This window comes from Brachyhypopomus gauderio, unplaced genomic scaffold (assembly GCF_052324685.1).
Source record: "Brachyhypopomus gauderio isolate BG-103 unplaced genomic scaffold, BGAUD_0.2 sc110, whole genome shotgun sequence".
Taxonomy (NCBI): domain Eukaryota; kingdom Metazoa; phylum Chordata; class Actinopteri; order Gymnotiformes; family Hypopomidae; genus Brachyhypopomus; species Brachyhypopomus gauderio.
The window spans coordinates 370,952-382,186 of record NW_027506931.1 but is presented as its reverse complement, the minus strand read 5'-3'; the positions used below and the strand labels follow the sequence as shown (position 1 = coordinate 382,186).

The 11,235-nt window shown below is 40.6% G+C and overlaps 1 protein-coding gene across 1 annotated transcript in view; it reads right to left on the bottom strand.

Annotated features, from left to right (window-relative positions):
• Positions 1-2,030: 2,030 nt before the first annotated feature.
• LOC143497414 (GTPase IMAP family member 8-like) overlaps positions 2,031-11,235 on the bottom strand; it is a 39,679-nt gene continuing 30,474 nt past the window's right edge. Inside the window, exons 5-7 of the mRNA XM_076993346.1 lie at positions 7,003-7,165; positions 2,358-2,737; positions 2,031-2,077 (exon numbers count right to left, since the gene is read on the bottom strand). Coding sequence (XP_076849461.1) covers positions 2,031-2,077; positions 2,358-2,737; positions 7,003-7,165 — 590 coding nt within the window. The remainder of the gene's footprint in view (positions 2,078-2,357; positions 2,738-7,002; positions 7,166-11,235) is intronic.

Sequence of the window (11,235 nt, the reverse complement as noted above, 5' to 3'; positions counted from 1 at the left end):
GCTAGGCGGGACCAGGGAGGAGGGAGGGGCTGGACGTGACACTTTGGCTCTGTTCGAAATAGACTACTACATGATACTGGATACTGGATACTGCATACTGGACTCAGTATATACTGGATACTGCATACGGGTCCTCGTAGTAGTATGCAGTACAGTTTCCAGTATGCAACAAAAGCAAAGCATACTACGGGGTCACGTGAACGTAGGGTTGCATGACGGGATGCAGTACACCACGAAGATAGTTCTGTTCGCGTACTGGAATATTTTGCGGAAGTAGTAGGTCATCCGGGTATGTTTCGCGTACTGGAAAATTTCATTTTGGTCACATACTGCATACGGCATACTGATTTGGGGCTCGATCAGTACGCCAGTAGTATGTAGTAGACTATTTTGAACACAGCCTTTGTCTGTTTGCTGGGTGTAGTTTGAGTCAGCAGAGCACAGAGACACTATTGGTATGTAGTTTACCTCCTTCCTCACCTTGTGTTTGTATAAGAATGTGTTTATATTACTTATTATACTGATACGAGTTCGTTTAACTTATTACAATTAATCTTAGACAGAAAATCAATATTGCATGTGCATGGGTAAACAAATGTATGATTGTTTGTCTTCTCTTTGAGGTTAACAACCTGCTTTGGTTTTCAACGAGAGAATCAAATAAATGAGATGAAGTTGAGCTGAGTTGTTTCCTGCGTCCTCTGTGCCGAGGCTGTTCGAGTTCAGGCAGTCAAACCCCTTGATAACTCGACACTTAGCATCACCGTTAGTGTGTTACTTATAACAACCTAATGTTTACCCAGTTAGCCTGTTATTGACTGGATATTTTTAAAAGGGGAGGCATTTAATATAATGTTTTGGCCTCTACATTCAGATAAAAATAAGCTGTAGGTGCAGTATTTTAAGCAATTCATGTCTGACTAATTTGTTTATCAATATAATTTGGTATACATTACAAACTATTTTTGAGATTTAGATTTTTTTATTTCAAAGCCCTCCTTTATCTTTCAGAGCAAAACAAAGCAAATCTTCTACTGAAAGAATTTTGTACCCAGAAAAATGTCAGTTTTGTTAGGAAAAATACTGGCACAAAATGTATCTGGAAAGTGTGTGTGTGCACGCTTTTTTTAATTTTATTTTTTCATTTTCCAGTTTAAGCTATTATACATCAGAAGTGTCATAACAGGGCAGTTGTGGCCTGGTGGTTAGGGAACTGGTCTTGTGACCGGAGGGTCGTGGGTTCGATTCCCAAACCTGAAGCCATGACTGAAGTGCCCCTGAGCAAGGCCCTTAACCCTCATTTGCTCACTTGTATAAAAATGAGATAAAAATGTAAGTCGCTCTGGATAAGAGCGTCTGCCAAATGTCGTAAATGTAAATAATAGACCATTTCAACTATAAAGTGATTTGCGACTGCAAACTTGACTTGGACTTGAGACTTGACTTGCAAAAATGACTTGTGAGCATCTCTGTCTTCTACTGCTCTGTTTTGCTGCTTCACAGCCCCTGCTACTTTTGTTAGAGGTGCCAATTCCAGGTTCATAGATTAAAAGTCCTCACCAGGATTTTGCCATGTGGTCATTCATAGTCCCACCTCGTGTTTTGTAATCCCAGCCCCCTCGTGATTGTGTTCCGTGTTTAGTCTCTTGTATTTAAACCCTATGTTTGGTCTATTGTGTTGCTGATCATTGTTGTACAACTTTGGTAATTTTGGTAATTAATACAATTTATGCTCATCTCTCTAAGTATGTCTCTACGTGTCAGTTATGTTCATGTTACAAACTCCATTTGGGATTTGACCACTGCCTGTGTACAATCCTGATTATGGAATGCCCTTTATTAAATCTTGCTTCTCTCAGCATTTGTGTTCGCCTTATCGCTCCTTGACAGCCTCAGTATTACAATTCTTACATAACAATCTGATCCAGTCTCCTTTTCCAAAGAGATCTACAGAATTATCTTCAGGTAGAAGTTTAAACGTCAAGACCATTTGGAGCTCAGAAGGTCTCACTGGTGTAACTACTGCACTCTCACAGGTTCTTCTCAGCACAAATGTCCTCAGGTTCCTTCCAGACATCTGAAGACAGAAAAAAAGAAACAAAAGAGAAACATGAGAAATCTCCCCACTGAACATGGAAAAACATGTCAACCACATGGTGGGAACATGTGTTAGTAGTGCTGAAATAACAAAATCCCCCCGGAAATATATCCTTGGAATGAAAACTTGATTTCTCTTTGCAAAAGTGCTAGTTGAAAAAAGGCATCTAATTTGTGAAATGTAGCTTTGTTCAGTTCGTACATTTTAGTCATTTTAAAACAAAGTGCTGAGAAGTTGTATTTTCTATCCATAATGCTACCTGTATTGACTTTCAACTCTATATCATGTCCTCTGTGTTCACTCAGGGCACACAGAGTGCAGACGTGTGTCTGGTCAGTAGTACAGAAGACCTCCAGAGGTCTGTGGTGCTGCTGACAGAGTCTCAGCTCCAGGTCTCCAGTCACCTCCACCAGCGTGTGTCTCTGCAGCGCTGCTACTGTGTAGTGCTGCTTTACGTGGGTCTCACAGTAAGACGCAGTGCAGGTCAGACACGACTTCACCGCATTCAGCTTCCTCCCAGTGCAGAAATCACACACCATGTCTGCAGGTCCAGCGTAGTCATGAGCAGAGGGCTGGTGGCTCAGACTTGTGTGCTGGAGTTTCTGATCCACCTCGCTTATTTCAAAATTTACCAGACTGCTGTGAGGATTACAAATAGGTAATTTTACAAGGTTAAGTCACAATAATCATGTAAAAAGGGGTCTGCCCTGTTTCCTTTAGGTAGATATGAGGAGTCGTGTCTGCACCCAACCAGTTAGTGTTAGATCAGAGTGCCACAGTTCTGGGTCTCCACATCAGAGCATTAAAAATCATTAAAGATCCCTCACTGGGTCCATCACTACAGTACAGAGGCACAATGAGACACTCAGGGGTGAGCAGAAACTGTGCTAGCCCCAAACTCATAGCAGCGTTAGAGGTTCGGCTCTCAAGTGATAAACATCTTTAGCACATATTTATTTCTAACTCTCTGTTAATTTGTGTAGTCAGGTGTAACACCAGCAGGAGCACCAATAATAGCAAATTCACACAACACGATTTTAGGCCAGAATTTTTGCTTGCCAACAGATTTTGGAGTTCACCAAAAAAAGCTCCTAATCAGAGCACGCACGCACGCACGCACAGACAGACAGACAGACAAATAGATAGATGCCTGAGAGCCTCATTGAACTGTGAAACATCTTGTAGTTTGTTAGGCCCTGTCATCAATAACTGATGTCGTGTGCAGACATTAAAGAAGTCACGCATTCTGATATTAGTTTGTTTGCTGAAAATGTTCAAGCTTAGTGAATAATGACCAAAAACACCCCTAACCAACAGTCTATTTTTTAATGTTTGTGGTTTTTTTATGATTTTAGTTTTTCTTTATTTTATGCCAATATCAGTAATTTAGTTACATACATGTCAATGTGCACTGCAAATAACTGAATGTGTGCTAAAGGTACATTCTAAATTTTCATACCGCCACTGACCACCATGCCAATTGTGCCTCATCTGGTGGCCATACTTTACAAGGACTGGGAAAACTCTATGTATTGACTTGTGTTGCTGAGTCTTTGTTCAGTGTTCTGACATTCAGACTGGCTGGCAATTCTCTGTAGGGGCCCTGGGGGATTTTCCCTCGAGCTCTTTTTCTCTCTCTACTTGAGTTCTTCCCTTCTTCCTTGAGTGGCTTCTCTGGAGTCAAGGCGTTTGCAAAATATAAAGGACAAATCTGTCCTCTTTTGTTTTCCTGTTATCGATCTTTTGGTTTGGAAATTAGTTCTTAATCCTTACTCAGCGGTTGAGAGCCAGTTTTCTCCTGGCATCTTTGGTTTGTTTCTTTTTCTCGTGAAGATAGGAAGTGGAGGTTTTACTATCTCAATTTTCAACTTTAAGTTGCGCTCTATGGCCTATTGGTAAATTGTCAGGTTATGATCATAATGACCTGGGTTTTAGTCCTGGGGGGTATTCCAGAAAGAGGGTTTAAGAAACTCTAAACTTAACCCTGAACTCTGAGTTGTCTTACCCCGATATGACATACTCAGATTTTTCGATTCCAAAACGGCTGATCAGAGTTAAAGGAATCAGGATCGCTCAACTCTGAGGAGGTTAACCCAGACAGTAGCTCGTTCTCGCGTAACTATAAAAGTTACTATAAAAAGGAAAGCAGATAAATAAGATCTATCATGGACTTATATCATGGACGTATTAATGATTGCGTATGCAGAATTTTTAGATATTACTAAACGTAAATGTAATACTGCGGTAGCTGCTAGAGAAAGGCATGTCAAAAAATTGCCAACAGAGTTAATGCGTGACTGAAAATGATATTTTTATATTTAGCAGAAGGACGCGATTGTTTTCTCCACATTTATAATACTATATTGAGTTTTAAATTTTTTTTTAATTATTGAACACTTTCTTATTTCAGGTCTAAGAATATAGTACAAAGTGGTATGGATGTACATAACTATATCTTATTATATATCTTATAAATATATTCTAAAATATTTTTTTTTACAGGAAAAATGAAATAATGAAACTAGAGATGCATGAGTACCGATACTGGTATCGGGTATTTGCCCGATACCATGTCCATTTACCCGTACTCGTACTCGCAAACGAGGCTCCGATACCAACATCCGATACCTTTTTTCTAGTGGACGTAAACCACGTTATGCTAATGAGCAGACAATTCAACATGTCGGCGATCTGGAAGTACTTCACAATTAGTGATGACAACCCAAGCAAAGCAGACTGCAAACTGTGTTCTATTAAAATATCAAGAGGAGGTACTTCTGCGTCTTCCTACAACACGAGTAACCTGATAAAACATCTTAAAATGAAACACAAAACTCAGCACGACGAGTTCACTGCTATCAAACCACTGCATCAACCAACACTGCAGCAAACGCTAAGTAGACGAGAGAAAATGTCTACACACCACCCTAGATCTGTGAAGATAACAGAAGCTCTTAGCCAGTTTATTGTTCTTGATGATCAACCATTTTCGGTCATTGAGAATCAGGGATTTCGGCACCTTCTTGATGTGTTAGAGCCCAAGTATGAAATTCCCAGCCGTTATCATATAACGGAGACCATTTTACCGAAGATGCACGAAAAGGTGCAAACGCATATCAAGAGCTTGTTGCATGATATTACAGCCTTCAGCTTTACTACGGACATTTGGAGCAGCAGCGTCTGTCCAATGTCTCTCATTAGCTTAACTGCACAGTGGATAGACGATAGTTTCATTCTTCAGAGAGTTGTACTGCACGCAAAGCAATTCCGTGGGTCACATACGGGCCAGGCAAGAGCAAGCACATTTGAGGAAATGCTCAAGACTTGGGCCATTCCTAAAAGTTCTGTCCATGTCGTGGTGCGTGACAATGCCAGAAACATGATAAAGGCAATGGATGATGCTGGACTGCCTAGCCTTTCGTGCATTGCACACACACTCCAGCTGGCGGTAAACGAGGGTCTGCTCGCACAGCGCAGTGTCGCTGATGCGGTGGCAGTCGGGCGCAGAGTTGTTGGGCATTTCAAGCATTCGACTTTGGCGTATTCCCGCTTAGAAGACATTCAGTTGCAGCTCAACCAGCCAATGAAACGTCTCCAACAAGATGTAAAAACACGGTGGAACAGCACATTCTATATGCTACAGTCCCTCATTGAGCAGAAACGGGCTCTCGGAATATTTGCGTCAGAACATGAGCTCCCCGACAGCCTCAGCCTTAATCAGTGGAACCTACTAGAGAAAGCAGTGACAATTTTGGAGCCATTCGAAGAGTTGACTCGACAAGTGAGCTCCTCTGAAGCATTAGCCTCGGACGTGATTCCCGCGATCATCGTACTACAGAGACTGTTGTCCAAAGAGATCGATGAGGAGCAGGGGATCAAAACAATGAAACGCACTTTGCTCACAGCTGTACAGAAGCGATTTGCTGACGTGGAGCAAATCCAACTCTTCTCCACCGCAACACTTCTTGATCCAAGGTAATGTGCGTGCATTTCATGTTGCTAATGTACTGAGGGTGTAATGTGGGGAAAATGCTCAAATAAAAGATGGACACTTCCAGAGATAAATAATAAGATTTTCTATTCTATTCTAAAATGTCAAACAAAATGATTAATTTATACTCTTTTATTGTAGACAGTGTTAGTCTATAATTAATTTCCATTTTATTTTCTGGACTACACTTCAACCTTCTAAGGCAGGGATGCCCAAACTTTTCTGGGCCATTTTCAGTGTTTGTGGCGTGGGCCAATGAGTGGTGCCACGCTGCCTTCTCTGCATTGGCCTGCGAGCCTGAGTTCGGGCATCCCTGTTCTAAGGTCTGTGTGCCCATGTCGTTGCTAAACTATTAAACAAACTCTCATAAATACTTCTTTTCAAGTAGTCATCAGAAGCTGACATTTTATTATTCGTTAGATTATTATTTTTAAAATATTTACATTACTGAGATTTTTCACCTTGGTTATCTAGGCTTTATTTTATTTTAGATTTAAAATAAATGCACATGCAATCTAAAAAAAGTTATATAAAATCATACCTCTTGTTATAAATCAAAGATAAAATATCTCTATATGTATATGTCTATATTCTTCACTGATGGTTTGACATAATGAGATGTATAAGATGTACATTTTCAGCAACATAGGGCATGTTCTGTTTCAGATATAAGGACCGTTTTTTCTCAAGCTCCAGCACTGCTGAGAATTCCAAGGAGAAAGTGATGCAGGAGCTGCAGAAAATATCTGGAAGAGACATCAGCCAACAGAGGAATGAGGAACCATCTGCCAAAAGACCAAAGAATGACCAGTGCAGCAGTCTGGACAGTGTGTTTGATGAAATTGCTGATGAGCATGCTTCTGTATCCTTGAGCAGTGTCCCACGGGCTGCTGCCATACAGTTGGAGACATACCTTGGAGAGAAGACGATTTCTCGTTCAGAGAAACCGCTCCAGTACTGGGCAGTTAACAAAGAGCGATTCCCAATTTTGTCCCAAATGTCGAGAAGATACTTGTCAGCGCCATGCAGTAGTGTGGAAAGTGAGCGATTATTTAGCTCCGTGGCACACATTGTCACTGAAAGCAGAAACAGGCTCACAGCTAAACATGCAGAAATGCTTCTTTTCCTGAAGAAGAACCTGCCACTTACAGTTGTAAAAAAAGATTAGCTTTTAGTAAAATACTGTAAGTAAAAATACTGAAAATGTTGTTTTTTGTTGACATGGTGTTTGTGTAGGTAAAAAATGTTCAAATAAATTATAGGTCATGCAGTTTTATGTTGGTTTTGTATTGATTTCATTGCACTATTTTACATTAATAACTATTACATAATGCTCCTGACTGCTTAATTCTATGTAAGTATCGGTATCGGTATCGGCAAGTACAAAAATACACGTACTCGTACTCGTACTCGGTTGGAAAAAAATGGTATTTATGCATCCCTAAAATTGCACTAGGGTTTGCAATGATAACTATTACACTGCATGTGAACAACTAGCAAAACTACCACAAGCCTACCCTGTTCAAATTTGTTGTACAGTGTGTAATCATGCACGGATCCTGGCCATCTGGCTTCAACATTTGTGATGAGTTGGGAAGCATCACATATGATCTTGAAAGAGAGGAGAACGGTCAGTTACAGTAGCTACAGTTGTGATCAAATTTATTCAACCCCCAATGCTGCGAAGGGTTTTATGGAATTCAGTGCACATTTGTAATTGTGTTCATAATGAAATCTTACAAGGACTTGTTAAAGAACTAAATGCAACTAAGATAGCATCAATTTTTTTTGTCATAAAGTATTAAATGGCCTTTTTGTGATTTCTTCATTGACACAATTATTCAACCCCTTTACGACTACCACTCCTAAGAACAGAGGTTCATTCCAGTGTTTTCCATCAGGTATTGAAAACATCTGTGGATGTCAACAAGCAGCAATCAAGCATGATAAGCACCAATTAGGCAGATTTAAAAGGACTGTGATACTCAGCTCCTTCTAGACATCTACTGGTGTGTTTCCAAGCATGGTGAAGGCAAGAGAATGGTCCCAGAAGACAAGAGAAGAGGTTATTGCTCTTCACAAGAATGGCAATGGATATAAAAAGATTGTGAAGTTGTTAAATATTCCAAGAGACACTATCGGAAGTATCATTCGCAAGTTCAATTAAAGGGCACAGTGGAAACGTTACCTGGTCGTGGCAGAAAGAAGATCCTGACCGCGACTGCTGTGCGCTACCTGAAGCGTAATGTGGAGAAAAATCCCCGCGTGACTGCTAAGGAACTGAAAAAAGACCTGTCAGATGTGGGCACTGAAGTTTCAGCTCAGACAATAAGGCGCGCACTGCATAACGAAGACCTCCATGCCAGAACGCCCAGACTCACCCCCTTGCTGACTCCAAAGAACAAGAAAAGTCGACTGCAGTATGCCAAAAGTCATGTGGACAAGCCACAAAGGTTTTGGAACAGTGTACTGTGGTCAGATGAAACTAAATTAGAACTGTTTGGGACAATGGACCAGCGCTATGTTTGGAGAAGGAAGAACCAGGCTTATGAACAAAAGAACACCTTGCCTACTGTGAAGCATGGCGGGGGGTCAATTATGCTTTGGGGCTGTTTTGCTTCTAATGGTACAGGAAAGCTTCAACGTGTGCAGGGTACCATGAATTCCCTTCAGTACCAGGAGATCTTGGAGGAAAATGTGATGGAGTCAGTCACAAACCTGCGGCTTGGGAGACGTTGGACCTTCCAACAGGACAATGATCCGAAGCACACATCCAAGTCCACTAGAGCATGGTTGAACATGAAAGGCTGGAACATTCTAGAGTGGCCATCGCAATCACCAGACTTAAATCCAATTGAGAACCTCTGGTGGGACCTAAAGAAGGCAGTTGCAGTGCGCAAGCCTAAGAATGTGACTGAACTGGAGGCTTTTGCCCATGAAGAATGGGCTAAGATACCCATAGGTCGCTGCAAGACACTTGTGTCAAGCTATGCTTCACGCTTGAAAGCTGTCATAACTGGAAAAGGATGTTGTACTAAGTACTAAAAAATAATGTCACTAGGGGGTTGAATAAAACTGATAATGATGTGAGCACAGTAAAGACATTTGTGGTTATTCCATCATAAATATTATGTTATGTTTGTCTAATTTATAAGTGCCTCTTTGATATAATTGTAAATAAGATGACTGAAATGATCAAAATCAATGTCAAACTGGCCAAAACACTTTATTTCAGTGGGGGTTGAATAAATTTGATCACAACTGTACGTTATTTTTGTTACCATTAAAGATAAGTACATTATTCATTAAGGGTTATAAAGTTTAGTACCTGTACATTAATGCTATGGATGAATTTTCTGTTTATGTAATCGCCTTCATGTTCTAATGGTGCTGTAATTTGTAGCATATGTGGGTTCCATCAATGCAGCCAAAATGTAAATGGAATGAAGTTAATTATATATTGCTTCTCCTTTGCTTAATTTCTTTATTGTCCGTGTGAATTAAAGACAAACCAATGATGCTGTGGAATTCCTCTTTGATGTCCATAACTGGCTTAAGCCCAGGAAACACCACAAAACCGGGCACTAGTCATTTTAATGCCGGACATAGTTTTCGGACAGACCGACATACAGTAGCTTTGCTGACAGGTTCCACATCTCCTACACTATAAAGAAAACTTCCACTAGCAAAAAAACGAAGAGTGATGTATAAAAATCTGGAGAGAATTGAGGGCTCATCCGCAATGTGTAATATTTCAAATGTGACGCTTAATGTTATTAATGTAAGTAATGGATTGTCCTGAAAAACAATAACTTTCATTAAAAAATAATCCTAAAATGATAGTAGGCTATGTCTATTCGGTGTTTTATATCAATCAATCAAATTTTATTTATATAGCGCTTTTTACAACAGTTGTTGTCACAAAGCAGCTTTACAAGTGCCGAGTCCTAGCCCCCAGTGAGCAAACCAAAGGCAACAGTGGCAAGGAAAAACTCCCTATATATATATTATAATGTGAATATAAGTTCCCAATGAAGAGCTCGGCGAATAAACTGAGCTTCAATATTCACAGGATCCTCGAGAAAAGGAGTTTTCGTTAACTCTGAGTTTACTTACCCGGTTTCGTCACTTAACCCGCTTTCTGGAATACCGCTCTGGTCTCAACCAACTGAATAGTTTATTTATTTCTCACTTCCCAATTGGCTCTTTAAGTTCAACACTTGGGTCCTACTGTCACAAAATCATCTGTGGTTTCTTACCCATTTGGCCTCTGTTGTGCCACCTAAGACAGCCAGGGTCCAACCCCCTCTTCTGGCAAGTCACCAAATTACAGATACATTTGTGATTTATCCAGTAAGATGATGTAGATTTGATGTATAAATTTCAAGCACACAAACCTTTGACTTGATACTGGAGACCCTCTACTGAAACCTGGAGGTTCACCTTTTGATGCATAACTCTTCATAGACATGTAGGTAGAAACAGGAGAAGGAATATTCCGGTCTCTAAACATCAAAACAATTAATCAGAGAGAGAGAATTTTATGTCAAATGACAAGTTAACACTAAGATATGAGATACCAGATACCGTTGCGATTTCAGCCCTTCACTACTCTCTCTGCTGGTTTGCCCAGTTACAAGGTGTCTCGCCACCTTCCTCTCTCTTGTTCTTTCTCTTGCTTCTCTATCACTTATTCAAGTCCCTATCTTCTGCGCCACTCTCTGGCCCATCTCAAGTTTTCCCCCAGCTGAAATACTTCCTATCAGTTATACTTTTACTTTGGGAAGAGTTTTTTTTTATTTGACGCGGCGTTCGCCTGCTGCCAGCTACTTCCCCTGGCATCCTTAGGGTTGTTTTCACGCGTTGAGTTTTTCCGCATTGTTTTGTGTTTGCTTTCTTCCCGAAATCATTTGGTTGAGTATTTCTGTGTGCGTTGAGTATTTCGCATCATTGTTTGTTTGTGCTTTTGCTGTGTGCATGCATTTCTCTCTCTCACTGACTATTGGCTCGACCACTCTCACTGTCAGTGTGAGCCGGCACTTGGGTCCACCTCTCTCTCTGTTTTTACATGCGGTGTGTACACGCCCATACCCACATGTTACACAATCTCGCTTCGCAGACACATGGCAGGGTGCTGTAAGTACTG